Source organism: Ooceraea biroi, chromosome 3, assembly GCF_003672135.1.
Source record: "Ooceraea biroi isolate clonal line C1 chromosome 3, Obir_v5.4, whole genome shotgun sequence".
Classification (NCBI taxonomy): domain Eukaryota; kingdom Metazoa; phylum Arthropoda; class Insecta; order Hymenoptera; family Formicidae; genus Ooceraea; species Ooceraea biroi.
Window position 1 is genome coordinate 13,275,722 of NC_039508.1, and position 17,659 is coordinate 13,293,380.

General features: G+C 46.2%; 1 protein-coding gene across 3 annotated transcripts in view; it reads right to left on the reverse strand.

Annotated features, from left to right (window-relative positions):
- The window catches only part of LOC105277110 (unconventional myosin-XVIIIa), a 55,650-nt gene that overhangs the window by 19,128 nt on the left and 18,863 nt on the right, over nt 1-17,659 (reverse strand). For 2 of the 3 annotated variants that reach the window (XM_011335277.3, XM_026968708.1), the window contains 11 exons: nt 11,390-11,578; nt 11,101-11,277; nt 10,646-10,846; nt 10,418-10,570; nt 9,725-10,308; nt 9,258-9,440; nt 8,570-8,832; nt 8,271-8,433; nt 7,999-8,173; nt 7,338-7,496; nt 6,910-7,125 (listed from right to left, as the gene is read on the reverse strand). In XM_011335277.3, the coding sequence (XP_011333579.2) occupies nt 6,910-7,125; nt 7,338-7,496; nt 7,999-8,173; nt 8,271-8,433; nt 8,570-8,832; nt 9,258-9,440; nt 9,725-10,308; nt 10,418-10,570; nt 10,646-10,846; nt 11,101-11,277; nt 11,390-11,578 (2,463 nt within the window). Of the gene's footprint in view, nt 1-6,909; nt 7,126-7,337; nt 7,497-7,998; nt 8,174-8,270; nt 8,434-8,569; nt 8,833-9,257; nt 9,441-9,724; nt 10,309-10,417; nt 10,571-10,645; nt 10,847-11,100; nt 11,278-11,389; nt 11,579-13,114; nt 17,593-17,659 lie in introns of those variants that run through there. The other variant, XM_011335278.3, reaches the window with a different exon arrangement.

Consider the following 17,659-nt stretch of genomic DNA (forward strand, 5'->3'; position numbering starts at 1 on the left):
CGCGCCGTTTCCACTTGGCGCCTCGGAATTACTCGGCATGCTGCTTGTTCAAGATGCAAGACACGCAGTAATCGAAGGCACGCGCGTTCAGCAGCGGTCACATTTCCGCCGTGGAAACGATAGCGCCGGATACTTTGGTGATCATGACTAACGTTTCAGCACTTGAACAGTGACTGGAATAACGTTATATCCGAAAATACGTCGTAAGTCTCCACAGTTTGACTACCCGAAGAATTTGATGAGAGATGCGACTTGCCGATCTCGTTTATTCAGGCTAGAAGAGTAAGAGTACGAGCAAGTAGTCACGAAGGTGAAGTTACGAAGAAGTTGAGAAAATTGAAAAGTCTGGGAACTGGAGAACATAGTATACATCGTGACTACAAGGCGCTACCATCGTGGCGGACGAGGTAAATCCACGAGGAACGGCGGAGAGAGAAAAGGAGAAATATTAAGAACTAAGTACACCGGAAAAAACAGCGCTTGATGCATGTAACCACTTATATAGAGAACATATTAATTCGTCGCGAACTGTAATTGCGAGACCACCGAACCGCTTCGTCTTGCGTGAAGACGAATCGGCCGCACAGCGAAAAGAAGAACGACGTCACGGAAGTGAAGTCACTGTTTCCTCAGGCGGAATACGTAACTCCGGGAAAGATAAGGAAAAACCTCGTTCTCCCGGTCATTCCGGTTTTTTCGCTGACACGATCGCGCCGGCAATCGACCGGGAGGAAATGAAGGCGGCTGCATCGGGAAGACGCAATAAACGCGTAAATAACTCGAGAATGACGGAAGGTTCACTCGCCGCTGCAATTGAAGGTTCACTCGGCGATGCAATTTGCACTTGATAATTGTATCATTTCAGGAAGAAGAGCGTCAACTCGTTGCGCGTGTTGTTACACCCTAGACACGATGTAATTCGTGTAATTTTATCCGTGCATCCTCTTGGAAGGCAACGAGTTCCGTATCTTTCAGTGAGATTTCTGACGAAGATCTCATTCTTCAGAAACGCAGGAGAGTCGAGTGAACTTTCGTGAAAATTTGTCGGTCACGCGTGGAGGTCTCGTTTCAAAACCTCGTATCTCACGCGGGTGCACCTAGGTGGGATGAAATGAAAGGCCAAACGAGATGTAACGAGGCTGATACCTTCGCGGTGCAAAACTGCAAACGGATCGGCCGGCATTGCCGGACCAGCGAAGGACCAGTGCAGCAATTTGTATGTGGGCCACGAGAAAGTCACGAGCGCTCGCCTTTTTTCCCCCCTTCGGGAATATATTCGCCTCTTTTACACTTTCGCGGTCGGTGCAATTGCGCGATGCCGCGTTTTCGAATGTACCGTCGTAATTATAAAAGCGCGGGAGAAATCCCGGAGTTTCCATCGTTGAAAAAGGAGACAACGATAATGATAGTGATGGGATACTCGGGGAATTCTCGCCGAAAAGCATTCTACGAGGCATTCAGTTTAGCGCTCGGCAGAACGCTAAAAATATCGGCGAGGTCGGAGAATCGGAGCCGGTGAAAGAGACCATGTAAATCGCTCGCCGAACATTGGATCTCGTAAATCAAACGTTACGGCATCTCGCATGGCGGCCGACGACTTGGCATGACGTCGATGGTTTGCAGCTGTTTCGATTAAGCTCCTGCGGAATCAGGAAGCGCGACGGCTAAACGCGTACTCGTCCATACAAAACGATGCAATGACTTTCCACTTGGATTACAAAACGTGAGACAGCGCGAGAGAAATGGTAACGCGTAAGAGCTCGCTGCGAAGGATGAAGATATCGCCGACGTGCATCGCCGATACCTTGAATAAAACCCGTATTTCGCCGCGCAGGATGATCACGAGTCCGCTTCGCTTAAGAGAGCTCGCGCTCGGAGATTTCAAATTGGCTTATTTATCTCGACCATTATCTTGACATTAAAGCCCCGTTCCTCTCAGTTTCGTTCTTAATGAACAGGCCTGAGACTGAGACTGAGGAGACGCGCGATTTCTGGGACACTTTATACATATCTCAGTTAAATTCCATGATACTAGGCTCGCACGAGCGCACCCATCCGTTAATTTCGATTTCTTCGGTAAAGATTAGCGATTTAATGGACCGGCTGGAATCTATATTCCCCCTAAGGCGCTTATATTATTTCACCATTATATCATCGCATTATCATAGACGAGAAATTTATACGATTCAGTCTTTCATGCTTTATCGGACGCGTCTGAAAAATTCATAGAACTTTAGAATCTCATGGTCAAGAAATTAACGTAATTCTTTCTATAAGTGAATTTCGGACAATATGAGTACGTGGTTGTCAATAAATTTTTAACATTATTTTTAAGCTTTCATCGTATCTCTTCATTATTTTTGGTCTAGCAAACTTTGCAGCAGTCGACGGGAAACAGGTGGAGTCAGCTGCGAAGGCACTTTGCATTCCCTGCTTCTTTAGGGCGGATTTCGTGCGGCGGAGGTGAAACGAGGCAGCAGGCAAGGCCAAGGTAAAGGTAAAAGGTAAAGGAGGGGCACGGGGAATGCGAGACTGGAAGAGAAACCACGCGCGACGAACCGCGCAAAAGTCAACGAACCGAAATCGGCGTGTACGCGATAACGCGCGTAATCCACCGACCGTTTCTCTCCGTAAATCCCGATAATTATGGCCCACGCCACAATCTTAATCGCGAGAACGTATATTTCAGCAGGACGTCGATGTGTGCTTCTCTTCTCGAAGTCCTCGGCCGGCAGTAAATCCGCCTCGATGATTATGGATTTGCGCGCGGAGCGGGCGTGTACGTGTTTATTAACGTACTTATTTATATGAAATGCATGATAAATAACTGAGAAACGACCCTGTGCGTGTAATTTAAAAATTGACATTCCCCGGGCGTTGCATCGCGTGCGTCGATTTTCATGGCCGTTCACAGGCGGATTCTTGATTTGGATTCCGCCGCGGCGACAATCCGATTTATATGTCATTGTAAACCAGTCCGATAACTCGAGGAAGAATGACCGCATTTATATAACGTATGCCTAGATATACGTCATGGTGAGTCTCATCTCGGGGTTTGCATCGCGTATGGTTTTATCACGGACGGAGGCGAACGACCCGCCGCATAACTTGCGTCGAGACCTCGTCGAATAAACGGAATTAACGGTTGATTGCCTCGTACGAGATGCAGAATTAGTTTCAAGTTTCGCTTTGTGACTGCTGCGCGCGACTTCATCAAGCGCCAAGTGCACGTATCCCAGTCCTTTCCCTTAAGGGGGTATTCTAGTGTAGCATGTCAGAAAAATCGAATTTTTTTTGGGCATATTTTGCAAGTATATGGTATGGAAAATATGTCTGCGAGAAGATTTAGCCCGATTCGCAAAATTAACAAAGTAATAGCACCTAATAGAAAATAACCTCTGGCGCGCGCTCGGCGGTTGGACCGCGCGGCACACAACAGAGCATTGTGTTAGTATTTTAGGTAGGGTCGGAAGATCGTTATTCTTTGAAGGTCGTACATTTGAATTGGAGCCTTTGTATAGTACAGGTTACATAGTACAATGAATCTCTAAATTCATTGATTTGGACTTTTGCTCCAAAACATCTCCATGCTGGCGTGAAAGTTGTTGAAATAGCAACATTCTTGGCAGTTATAATTTTCAATAAAGGATTTATGCCAATTTTAAAACTTATGAACGTGATGGGAGTTAGTATTGGTCAGCAAGCGGTGATGTACGCAGACTCCCGGAACGAAGCTCGTATCACCCGCTCGGAGCGGCGCTTCACTAACTTCTCTCGAGATCAGAGAATGAATCGCAGGGAAGAGAGATCAGCTCTGCAGGACTTCTACGAACAAGAGGAATGTCCCCTGTATGGCCCTGGACTAGCCGATTGATCGTAAGTAACATTATCTCTATGTAATCAGTATGAAAAACTTTAAACGTGTTTTTCTCGAAACCACGTTTTTCAAATTGGTTCCCATGATATCTCAAAAACCAGTTAATCAATTGACTCAGGCTTTTGCACACATCTTCAGTATATGTGTGGCTATAGCCCCTACCACAATCAAGTCGAAATATTGTTTTTTGGAATTTCTACAGCCCTTCAATGGTGAAAAAAAATGGCACAAATCGAAACTTAATTTTCTCAATGAAGTCATGTTTTAAATTTTCAACATTGTTTTTTCATTCTGGTACCTGCTATAGCCACACTCATACTAATTAAGAATCTCTTTGGTTTTTTTGTTTCAGATGAGCAGAACAGCTGAAATCATGGGAACCATGGACCAACTTTTTTTTTCATGTTCTTATTTAATATCATGTGCAGCTCTTATTTATAGTTATTGTCTAATACAAAAATTTGGAAACATACACCAAATATGTATGAATAAGCAGGGAAAACCCTGCCTCAAAAAACCTTATACTTTTTTCAAAAAAAATTCACCAAAATAGCATACAAATTCCGCTTTTACACTAGAATACCCCCTTAAATAATCTCGCAAGTCACTATTGTGACATGCGCGCGTTAAACATCAATCGTGCACCATGATGGTACTGCAATAATGGAAAATGTACAAGGCGCGTATGATGAAAACTCGCAACGCTGTGACGAACGACGAATGACTCTTGTCAAACTCTCCCACTGAAGCCAACGGAGAATCGACCGAGAATCCATGTGCGAAGGAAGAGTCTAGGATGTTTCGTATAGCGAAGCACGTTCCGCAGATTTCGTCTTGAAATAAACGCTGTTTCCACGGGGATAGTTCCATCGGTGTACCCATGAATAATGCATCGGTACGGCGAAGAGGCGGACGATGCGACTCCGCAGAATCAGAAAGTCACGAGTCTCGTCGAGACGATGAATTTGGGTGAGGCGGTCCGTCACGAACGGAAAAAAGAAATCTCGACCAACTTTGCTCTCGCGAAAGGAAGACGGCGCGTTGGTAATTCGTGCGGATCATGTGCCAATTGGGTTTTGCCGTGTATCGCTTAATCCATGCGGCGGATTTGCATAAATACTGCCTTTCGCACCAGTCCGCGCCGCGAGCCGCGCGCGTTGCGTGGCGAAAGCTCCGTGGGCGAAGCTATTTAGGTGTGTCGAGGGTACAATTGGCGAAACGCACAAACGCACAAATTGCCTCGCGACCCTACACCGTAAAAAGTATGGGGATATGACGAGCAAGAGCCCGCTGTCCATCGGCGACTCGCCAACGAGCACTCACTTCGCCGCTTACTTCCACGCATGAGGGAGAGAAATTTATTACGGCGAAATATGATTCCTGCCGGAAGTAGCTCGACGAGACCTCCATGATCATTTCGCGAGATTGGATCAGAGCGATCGTGTAGCTTCGCAGCGTCTGGCGGTTTTCTCTAACACGAGGAAGGACCGCCGACGAAAGAACTACTTTTAATTTTGTCCCCGATACATACCCGCGATTCGGGTACAGAGAAATCGTATCAGTTACGGCGGACGTGTATGCACGTATGCACGTGTGAGTTAGTATTCCGGTACCGCGGCACCTGTGCGAGAGAATAACGATCTGAACGGCGCGCGTCGTCGACCTTTGGAAAGCGCCTCAGCATATTTCCGCGGGCGAAACTACCGAAAGACTAATACGCGTGCGACCCCGTTGGCTCCCACCTCCGCGGGCTCATTTCCTTTCTTCCTGTTTTTCACCCGTCGTAAAACGGGTAATATCCCCTTTTCAGCGTCACGTCTCCGACGCGACGTCGAGCGAGGTATCTTCATGCATCGCGCATCGTCAATCAAGCGCGTAATCTCTCAAATCTTCTAAAATAATTCTACTTTGATTATAATGGAGTAATGAAAAAAAATATTACAAGAAAAGAAGAACGAACTCGAAAAAGGAGGAAATCTAAGATCTTGAGAACCAAGAACGACTTCCTGTTTAGGAATTAATGAATTTTGTATATATTGGTACAATCTTTTGAAGCACAAGCTTCTTTGATAGCTCTTTGCGTGAATATATTCTTGAAAATACACTTTAGATCTGAAGGTTCGTCCAATCACGCTCTGGAGAATGCACGTTGCTGCATTGCCGCGAGCAGCTATGCTCTCTATGTCGGGGACAATTATTGGCTCGCGGAAGCGTCTTTCGGCCGCGATGATTTGCACAACACGCCCGTAGAAATACGGCCGTCATTTTCTCTCCTGAATTCCATTAACGACTGCTTTGCCATTCAGCGAAAGTGCGTTGACACGTCTCGAGCCGCGAGACGAAAGCGCTTTTCTGCGAGCATCGCGTCGTAAAGCGGCGTCGTTCCCTCGCCGTGAAAAAGAAACGTGCGGTTGAATGGATATTTGCGCTTGCGTGCATCGGAAAAATTCACAAGCCTACTACGGCCGTAAAATTCTATTAGAAAGCAAATATTGTGCCCTCGCGGTCACGGAGAGAAAAAGTCGCATGCACGCGACGCGCGGGATGTCACGATTTCGTGAATAATAAGACGGCAAGATTACGACAGGCGCAGGCATCATTGCTTTCTAACAACCTTCGACATGTTACATGTACAACTTATTATCTTCCGTCGCAGATTGTCGACATGGACATTTATTAAAATATTTATTAGCCTTCCTTGCAAAGCTTATGTATTTACCGTTGTTCTTTTTCTCATATTAAATAATTCTCGTATTAAATATTTAATAAATCGTTCGTCCTTCAAAATTCAACATTTTTCCCAGACCCTTCGTACGCTTGAAGAGGTACCTCGTCTTGCTTAATAAATGCGATAAATGCTTCAGTGCTCTAACGAACTTTCTCGCATTAAATATTATTTGTTGCAGCTTTTGTATGTGATTAATGACGTTTTTGCGGTTTCTAATAACGCGACTACTTTCTACGCCGCACTGCAAATTGCAGTTCAACCTGTCGTTCAAATTATACGCACTTTCGAGGAAATATTAACTCACCTGACTTTGACCGACTCGATAGGATGCAGGGTCGACGTCCACGGTGAGCAGCATATCTTCCACGGCACGACGTTCATCAGTCACGGGACTTCCGGGACGAGCGTTTACGTCGCTTGATAGTAGTCCGAATCGACGTCTAAATTCACCTAGGCCCATGTGCTTCGGGAATCCAACCTTGTGTAGGCGGATAGCGTCTATTATCTGGCTACCGCGAATCTGCAAGCACGTAAACAAAATATGTAATATTAAATCCAATAACTAATAAAAATGCAAAATATGTCTGAACAAATGTATAAAAATTATTTAGAAAGAACTGCCATTTGAGAGATTTTGCTGATCTTGGATTTACGTTTTTTTTCTCTTTTTGTATTATTTACCAAATTTAAATTTTGATAATAATTTTTAATAATATATGTATTTGTATGTACCTGTGATCGCAGAAGAGGCACATTAATGACGCTGTCCTCGCTCTGATTCGATTTCACTGATAGCAGGCTCTTATTGTCAGTGCAACCGGCGTTATGCTGAGGCAGAAGGCAGTGCACAAACTTCACGCGAGTTCTTCGTAATGTCTCCACGAGGCCGTCCTGGAAACAATTAACGCTTGTATTTTATTCCGCATAATATCGACAGTATATGCTAGCGAGATAAACGAAGAATCGCGGTATTGTGCTCACTAGACCGAGATAAAGACCGAGAAAAAGAAGGCATAGTAACAGCAGAAGGTGATTCCAAAACGCGATGCATATTTCACTCAACATTTTCAGCTTTCAGCCAGTATATCGCGTCTCGTAGGGCGAAGGTCGCCTCGAACTGGACGGACACGCTTATACGACGGATTGCACGGTTGCGCGATAATGTTTTATGGAACTCGTGATAACAGTCTGATCTTTGACACCGATGACCAATGATGACGAGTACCGACAAAAATGAATCAGTCTGCTCGCAGACTGTCGCAATATTTAGATTTTCGCAAAATTCAAGGAAATGCTGTACAGATGTCACAGAAGAAGCAGGGAAAAAATAAAGAATGCTAATAATTTAAATCATCACGTGCAAGAAGAAAGCGCGAACGAAAGCAGTACTCACTACGGTGAATTTCACTTGCAGGCAAACGTTCTTCCGTTTTACGGCCGTGAATGTCCTTCGTATGCTCGAGGCTCGCCTCAGGGATTGCGAGCCCTCCAGTCCCGGCATGGAGCTGCACAAAGCACCGGAAACACCGGCACCTCGAGCGCTTACGAACAACATGCTTACGTGTTCTCTGAAATTACAGCCAATTACACGTTAGACACTGCACAATCAATCGGTCTGTGAATTAAAAGGTCTGCAAATGAGTAGAAATCAATCTACAGAATTACCTTGTGCTCTCTTGAAGGATCGTGATGGCACTCTTGGCGACGGGATTCTCGCGGGTGGCTTTCAACCAACCGGTCGCGGTGTAGAGTACCGGATTCGTTCCCAACAAGTGTTGTAAGACGAATTGATTGTTACCCGGCGCTTTTCGCAGCAGCATTTGGTGATCTGTGACAGAAATCCGTTACTATCGTTTTCGTAAACTTCAGTAATTAGCACGTAAGGTTCATAATTCGGAATATACGTCAAAATTTAGTATAATGGTTAAAGATTAAAGATTTGATATATAATATGAGGTTTGTACCTCGGTCTCCGTAATGAGAGAACAAGCGATCCAGGAAGGTTTCATCGCTACCACCGGGACACACGGTCTCCTCGTCTAACAGCCAGAGTAATCCCTTTCGTTCCATCTGCCTGCTGCCGCTAAGATCGCTTTGACTAGTTCGCAGCATCGTCGCGCTTTGCGAGCTTCCGCGATCCAGAAGGGAGACCAAACCTTGAGGCGACCCGATGCCATCCTCGTCGTAATCATCCTCGTAGTCCACATCGATGCCTTCCTGAACGTATCTGAGGAAAATGTAAATTTTAAGTTATAAATTAAATATTTATACACTATTTCTGTATTCAATATTAAAATAAGTGAGATGCTTGTATAGGTGCTTGCAAAAGTTAATAAGATCACAAATGAATGGATTGCCTCAAAAAGTGAGTTATTTTATTGACGCGGGATCAAACTATTACCCGAAAGATGGTAAAAAATTATTGACAGCAACGGCCAATACTTTGATTAAAATATTATATGTCATCTCATTGTTATTAATAAATAAAAATAGCTTTTATTATATAAATTTTTGCAAACACCTAATAAATGGTACTTGTTGCAAAAATAATTTTATGCTGCTGTTTAAGTAATTGAATATTTCTGATGTTTAAAAATAATTAAAATTAAAAAATAATTAGTCACACAATTATTGCTCTTGGACATGTCGTACCTATCCTTTGGGGCTACCAACGTAGTGTGGTGAAACAGTAATTGCAGACGTTCCTGCAGATAATTGTGGCAAAGATCTTCGAAGGTTGCACCGGTTTGTCGGCCGCACGAAGCAGGGTTTTGAAAACCTGGCGAATCACATAGCAGCAGAGATGAGACTGTATGTACAGCGGATGATATGGATCTAAAAAATAACAAGTACGGCATGAGATACTAAATCAGCATAAACGTTGACAAGAGTTTATGCAAAATTGAATTAAATATTTTATTATGATTAATTTCATTTGAGTTACTCAAAGTAAACAGCGCATCTCCTTTAATACGGTAAACTCAAATTCAAACTTTAAGCAAGGCAAGTACTTAATACCTAATTAATGATAAAATAACATCAATAGAGAGTATAATATTTTCTGGCTTTTGTTGCGCAAGAGATCTAGCAAGTGTAACTAAATGTGTCAACTCATTTACTTGTTAATAAGCGCCGCGACACAATGGAAGACCTCCGAATAGAGTCCGACCAGCAGACCTTCCAGCGCGTCGAGACCGGTCACATCCTTGCCCTGTTCCGTCGGGCTAGGAGTTCTCAGTGCCGGTCTCGGAGTGCTTGGTGTGCCAGCACCGCCTCCGTTGGAAGAGAACACCACTCGACTCAACTCCTCGACGGTGGTGCCCAGCAGATTGGCGGCTTTTTCCGCGCACTCGACCCTCGCGAATTGCCATCTGCTCTGCGAGCTGGTGCCGGCTTTCACAGCACCGGCACAGCTCAAGTGATAAATACCAGCCAGGACCAGCCAGATGACTTTCTCGTCGGCCTCGGAGACGCCGAGTATCCTGAACGCGGCGACGATACGGTTGAACTCCACCATCGCCCGTTGCTTGTCTTCATGCTTCTGCAGGGGCGTCACGAAGAGGTTGTTCTCGGCGACTAGATTCGTTAGGTGTAATTCTTTCCTCAACGCACCTTCCGCGCCCGCTAGCAGACGGTAAACGGCATGGAAGGTCGGGTCGCCGTTCGCCCGTCGACCTATCCTCGACTTCTCCAAGAGCAGCACCTTGCGAGGAAGAGAAAAACGTTGTTTATCTCGCGTAATACGAGAGGGATAAATGACAAAAGAAAAAAAATGAACAAATGGAGTAATGAAATGAAAAACTTTTTCTTACTTGTAGAGAGGCCGATGCGATCTGACCCGATTGGTCGAAGTCGAGGCTGAAGAGCTGCGTGAAACGCGTCGCGTTCGAATTCATATGCGTCCTGCTGTTTCCGAAGGCTTCCAGGACGGTGAACAACGCGTTCAGCTTCTCGATCGTTAGGATCTATAAAGGGAAACGCCCTGTTCAGCAATAATTCGCAGTGGAAAGTGTGTCTCGTGGTATAGCACTTTGACTCGCCTTGTTAACCGTGCCGGCAGCCAGCACGAGATAATGAAGAGCGTGCTTGAAGTTTGTAGTTTTCCCCGCTCCACTACGCCCGAGGAAAACCAGAGAATGGTCCCTGCGTGTCGCCAGCATTCCTCTGTAAGCCGACTGTGCTATTGCATAGATATGCGGCGGCATGTCCTCGCTCTTGCAACCTCGGAACATGTGCGCAACCTGGAAGAAATTCGATTATCATCCCTCTTTAAGAGATGCAACAAATAGACGTAAAAATTTATGCGTTAATTATTAGTATTTTAGAAAATATTTAAATAGACGAAACTTTACGAAGTTTCCTGAATTTCTTTCTTGTAGAGCACAAATCTTACGTAACAATTCTTCTCATTTAATTTGCTGTAAGTCGAGATGTCATATTGGAAGAATCGTACATGCGGTGGAAAATTTAAATGAACTTTCGAAAGCGGCCTTGCCTTTTCAGAGTAAATCGCCAATGGTGCAACCGGATTGATAACGATCATGCTGTCTCCTGCATACGTGTGTATCAAGTTACTGGCGTAACGTTGCCTCAACGTGTGGAGAACGGACGATTCGTTCAGGAACCGCAACTGAGGGAGCTCTTCGGCTTTGTCGAACTGGGGTGGGTTTGCCTGTGCAGAATTGCAAGCAGTCATAAATAACTTACAATGAGATCACTTGAATTATTAATAGCGCTGAAAATTAATTATTACAGTAATCGCATTAATTGTAGTGAACAATTACCTTTTCGACATCTTCCTCGTCTACGAGCAACTCCTCTCCAGAAGTGGTCAGGCGGATCCTCAGCTTCCCTGTGTCCGGATCGGCGGAACCACATCTTGTGGCGGGAGTAAAGCCTCCGCGGTGCAGTAACCAGACCTTCTCGGAAGTTAACCATGCTTGTTCTTGCGCTAGATGCTCTTCTGATCGCGCCTGTGTAACATCAGAAATGATTAATTAGCACATGCGAAATATTCACAAGGCGTTCCCTAAAGGCATAAAACATCGATGTGAAAATATCTTTAATCGAAGTAAAAAGTTAATTTTGTCTGACGAAAAGCAAAGAATTTATCTCCCGCATGTTCTCGATTCATAATAAAATAGGGAAGCAGAGATACATATTTATGAGATAGTTTATTTGGAGATAAATCCTAAAACGTAATTGGAGGCTGTCCATCATTTTGCTCTTTTGCTCTCCGGCTTATTCAAGAAAGGGTCCGACGGATTAAATTATATCGATTGAATTATCAGCAGTGCTCTTTCAGCATCCTCGCTTTCGTAGTCACGCGAGTGTCGCGCTCCTTTTTCTGCGTCGCGAAGCGATCGATCATGGAATCGCTCGAGCGTTATCCGAGGCATTTCCCCACCAACCAACATACTGGATCCGACAGCCAGCACAGCACACACCTACGCGATAAAGTTGAATCGGCGACGTCCTCGAGCATTTCGCTACCGACGCGACGGCGGCCGGTCGTGGTGGATCGTTATGAAACGTCTTATTGCGTGGCTGCGGCGCGTTACGACCGCGAGCGGAATGGACCTGCGTACCATTAAGCGACCACTCATTAACATCCAAATAGCATTCGCTCGATCCTTTCTATCTTCTGCTTTTATATCTTTCTATGACTCTTCAGGACGGAATGATCATTATCTCGCAGCATACGAATTGAGCTTCATCGATTTGTTACTTCTGTCGAGCAGAGTCCACCTTGGGGTACTAATGACCGTATTAACAATTTTTACCGAACATTATCAGCACGATGCTATCGAGTGTCATGAGATATTAATCGGAGTTATATAACGATCTCTGCGGTCTATTAGCATGCTGTTAAATTTACGCGAATAAAAGTTAAATGTGTCGCGCAGCTCTATTCTGCTGAAAACCGTGAATCACATCGTGTCGGTGCAGCTGCGAGTTCTCGCGTATCGATTTCCGCATCGGTGCGGTGACTCGTACGGTGCTACCAGGTAAGGACGACAGATAGTTGAATTTCCTGGTACATAAATTACCATGCATCAAGCCGCAGGTCTCATTGGTAGCGTACAACGCACCATTGTTTCATGAGTATGCGGCAAACGCCGCTCCTTCAAAGGCCTAAACGAGGGAGATTGTTCGAATATTACGAGCTTGCCCTTTAAACGCGTCTCACGCGATGACAATTTGTCAGAAATTTCCTAGATTCTCTGAAAGTACGTATTACGCCAAAGACGAAACTCTATGCTCTAATCGTTCGTGAGATTACACAAAATATCTCTATTTGTTTTATTGAGCTGATGAATCAGTAAAAGGCTAGTGTTTCTTGTCTTTTCGCGCTATTTCGAAATTACGTATACGTACTATGTAATAATTAGCGATATTTTTGTGATATTTTTCGATTAATTTTTGATTAAAATTATTTTCCAGTGTTTTAAATCGATAACTTCAGCAGCCCGAACTTCTAATTTTCTTTAAATTCTTACAAGATGTACCTCGTCGATTTGCGGCGTCACTCTATTTTCCAGGAGAACCTCGAGTCGCTTCATGCACTCCTCTTCGTCCTTTGCGTGACTTTCCCCACCATTCTTCATACTCTTCACCATCTTCGTCCCGTTCCCTTTTCCCCGTATTTTCCGCCTTATCTTCCTGGCCAGGGCCAACTCGAACAACTCTTCCCACTCAATAATGTCCTGAATCGGTTTCGCGCATCTTTGGTGACCTGGTCGACTTCGCTTCAATATCTTCTTCGAGTTATTCGCCCAACTGCTCTTCAAGCCGTACATTCGAAGACCATTGTCCGGGTTCGGTACCCTTTGCTCTATCTCCGCTGTGATTCTGTGCCACTTGCGTTCCTTCGGTGTCCTGATGACATTACTGTCATCCCAGCCCCTTTCCATTTTCTTGATCTTATCATTCGCACATCCTGCGCGCAGAGTATCCGCCCAGCTTTCCTTTCTGAAGTTTCTTGCGGCTCGCGGTAACGGCGAACTCTGATTGCTTCCGTGGGATCCTCGGATCCTTTCTTTGGCATCGGATTTCCCGCTCGACGCTCGATCGCGATTAATCGTTCGATTTTCCACGCAGCCGTTCTGCCCGATCTCGGATGAGTGCATACTATCGCTGTCGCTGCATTCCCATGAGCTCGTGCTATTTCTGCTGTGCTTCCTGTCGAGTCTGGGAGTAACGCCGTTGCTCGGAACGTACGGCTCGTGTTGCCTCGAGGGATGACGATCCCGCAGCGGAGATCTCGGGGACTTTTGCGTGGACATTCCTCGATGACTGTTCTGTTTGGCTATCCCGCTGGCATGGGCCTTACCTCTGCAGGATCTGTGAAGCAGATGATGCGCGGCGAGCGACATATTGTCGACTTGATCCCTGCCGCGCGGCATCTTCAGCATCGGTCGCACTTCAGGGAAACGAATTTCGCGTTGTCACTTTCTCAACGCAATTAGCGCTAAACTAGCGTGGCTTCTCTCTCTTCTGACTTTCCTAAGTTAGCTTGTGAATTCACACGTATGGAATTCTTCACCGATCACCGGAAGCCGTAAGTTTCTTCATTAAAGCATCCTAGTGCGATAGCGTCGTGTCATGAATTATTTCTTTGTTTCGAGACACCTAATAATTGCGACACTGCTAGATTTCCAGCCGGATTCACTTTAGATTGTAATACTGCGCAGCGTAACGTCTCACTTGATCCCCTTGTCATTTGTAAATCCGTGTTTTACTTTTGTTATCAAAACTTCCTCTTTCGATAACTTCCTGACGTAGAAAAGTAGAGATTAGACTCTACGTATATAGATAAACTCTATTAATTTTCTCTTCATCGGAGAACACCCAATCACTTTTTTCACTTGTGATTTGATCGAACGAAAGCGGTAATCGAGCAAATACTGGCAGTCGTCAAACTTGACCGTTCGATTTACAAAGACGCAAATGTCATTGCGCGCGTTCTACAGATTTTCCGGCACGGTTCCCCCGATTTTCCTCGCGGAGCGTTTCAGCGAGTGGCTTGCATCCGCGAAAGCCGAGACGCGACTTCCTCCGCGAGTTCCTCTCATGGTTCGGGACGGCGGCGGCGGCGACGACGATCACGAGGGCAGGACTCGATCACGAGGAGCATCACGGGTCTCCCGCGAGTGCCGACTGAGGCAACGCTGGTGCTTCGAGACGGAGACAGGTCTCTCTTTCGTCGAGGAGAGCTGAGGAGAACGAGAGAGGCGTGTGCCCACGAGAGCCGCCCGGGAGTTCTTTCTCTCCATCACGAAACGTAATTCTCCCGCGCGCTCCCCATGTACCGTCCTCCGTCCTCGTCACTCGTTCCCATCACGCAGGTGTCCCCTCTCTGTCCCTCAATGGTCGATCGGCCGACCATACGTTCGTTCGGTTACTTCGGCGTCCTTCCAGTGCGATTTATGCAGACGGCGAACACTCGGCCAGTAGGCCGATCCGTTTCCGCAGCGATCGCGAATCAATGATGCGATTCGCGGAGGGAAGACTGGATTTTTCGGAGATCTTGACGAGCTAGGAACTCCAAGTGTCCTAGCTGAATGCTGTGCTGTGCTGCTTCGAGCAGAAATAGATAAAGTACATCCGTAACTGGATGTACTTTAACAAAGTAGAATCTAAAGTCGTAATTTCAGATTTATTTTACCATTTGCGATTGACTAGAACTCCAGTTTCAATGCGCGCGTCTATTCGGCCCAAACCTTTCCTTCACATTAATCAAATTCAAAGCTAATGACATAAACGCATCCATTATCTGGAATTAAATGGTGCGCAAGCTTCCTCTTGAGAGGCCACGGCACTCAAGCCATGGTAGCGTAACGCGAGCGCGCAATCGAGAGTCATTTCCGAGAAATACTTGACTCAATGATTTGCTTTAAGTATATGCAGCTATCCTTTGCTCGTGCGAAGCTCCCGCGCTTTCGAAAGCTTCGTGCTTTAAAGCGGAGGAAAAGGAATAACGTAGAAGCGTTTATATATAGGTTTCCTGAGAAGGGAGAGTGCTGGTAGAGACCCGGAGAAGGTGTTATTCGAGTGGCTCTCAGTCCGGTTTCAGTTTACAGCATGAATTCGCAAAAATGAGCATGCACGGCGAGCCCTGTCATAATAGGCGCATTTTTCCCAAGACTTCTCTGAAGTACAGCCTCTGCTTCGCTTTTTAATTCGAGCCTCGTATCGCGAACCTGTCGAGAAGAATCACACCGCTGTCACCGCCTCTGTTTTGCATGATTGCAGTGTTGCGACGCGAGGGTGGAACCTCCAAGGAGAGTCCCAGGAGAAGACATTCGCAGACTCGTCACGTGCGATATCTACAAACGACGTTGCTCCGTGTTCGGCACGTGCTGAGGAAAGTGTATTCGTGAAGATTCGAGGGAGCACCGAGCTGCTATTTTAAGAAACCCGTAACACGCGAGACTGCATCCAACCAAAGCAAGTTACTCGACGGACGGGGCATTGCCACAACACGCGTCCGTACAGAGACACGTGTGATATAATTGCGAAGCCGGCGTTTAGCTCCGAATATCGCTGGCGCAACAGTGTTGACCGCGTTGGGCAGAATTCTCGATGTACCAATAATTGTTAATCGCATGCTGTGATGAAATGTCAGACATATCCAGAACTGAGTGAGGCAACTGCAAAATATCTCTTTGTTTTTCTGCTCTTTTTTCTCAAAATTTATATTAGACTTACAAAAGAGTCAGTCAGTGTAGAAGAAGACGATACCATCGAAGGACGCAAGGCCCTTGGCCCGAGATAATTAGTTTTCTAAATGCGCTGTCCTACGTTTCGAATAACGCTGGAGCGATGACGCACCGTTGTCATTGTTCGACTGAATGCGAAGGGACGACGTGAATCGATCGCGACGTGGGTGGATTGCTACACGACAATTTCTTCGTTACATTTTGCCCGCGACGCGTGGGACGCCGGATATCGACGAATTAGAAGCAGGTAGAGGAAATTTACATACAGTGCAGCCCTAGGGCCAGATCGTAAAAGGAAGAGCGATTCGGGCCGGCTGCCCGATCGGGCTCCTCGCGCAATGGCTCGGCGCGGTTTAAGCAACGGCCGACGTAATGACGGCAATGAGAAAAACACCGCGAGCGTACGGCCGCAGGAGAACTGATTTCCGTGCGCGCGTAAGCGTTAGCAATTAGAGTCACTGGAATCAGCAACACGGAATGACGTAGTAGACGCACCTGGCATGAATAATTGTCGCTAACGCAGGGTGACCATCATCCGCGGCGCGATCACCGTTTCTCGATAATCAATCATCGATGCGGGTATAATTTTTCATTGCGAGATTACGCATCTTGATCTCTCAATTGAGGATCATTATTGCGCGAAGCTTCTCCGCATGGTTCGAAAGTTTCCTATGGGGAGTAGCTGCCGCGACCGAATGGCGTTTCTCACGGTGCACGACCGTACTTCGCGGGTACGTTGTTCCGTGGAGCGACTCGCGCTATGCGCCTTTTTACGGTGTGCACTGGGGAACGGAGCGACGAGGAGATAGGTGGAACAGCTGGAATTAAAGTGTAGGTCGAAACGGCCGGATCCCTCGTGCCGGACCGCGCGAGCGCATATAATATATGCGACAAACAAGGCAAAGTGACTTGCAGCGAACAATCGGATTTCAATGAGCGTTACTGTCTGACGTAACGCGGCGCGATTATTTCCCCGCGCTTGCGGTCCCGCTGTCCCGAGAGTACAATGGTCCGTTCAGAATCTAACGAATCTTCAATTCCGCGCGATCAGCGAAGAGCTGGTGACGAATGTGGTACGCGATGAACGATCACTGTCGCCGACAGTGAGAGAGTTTGCCGAAAACGTCGGCGAAATCCATGATGGAAGGTCGTTCGAGGCCACTCCAGGTTCTTGAAAGAAGGAGGAGGAAAAAGAAGTGGAGAGCGAGTGCTTTACTTCAGCTCGCGCTGCTCGAATTGCTAAATCGACCTTGCGCGTTGTAACGATCGTAGCGTAGGCGTGGTTGCGACCAGCGCAGGGAGGAGTAGGTGGTGGATTTAAGAGAGACATCG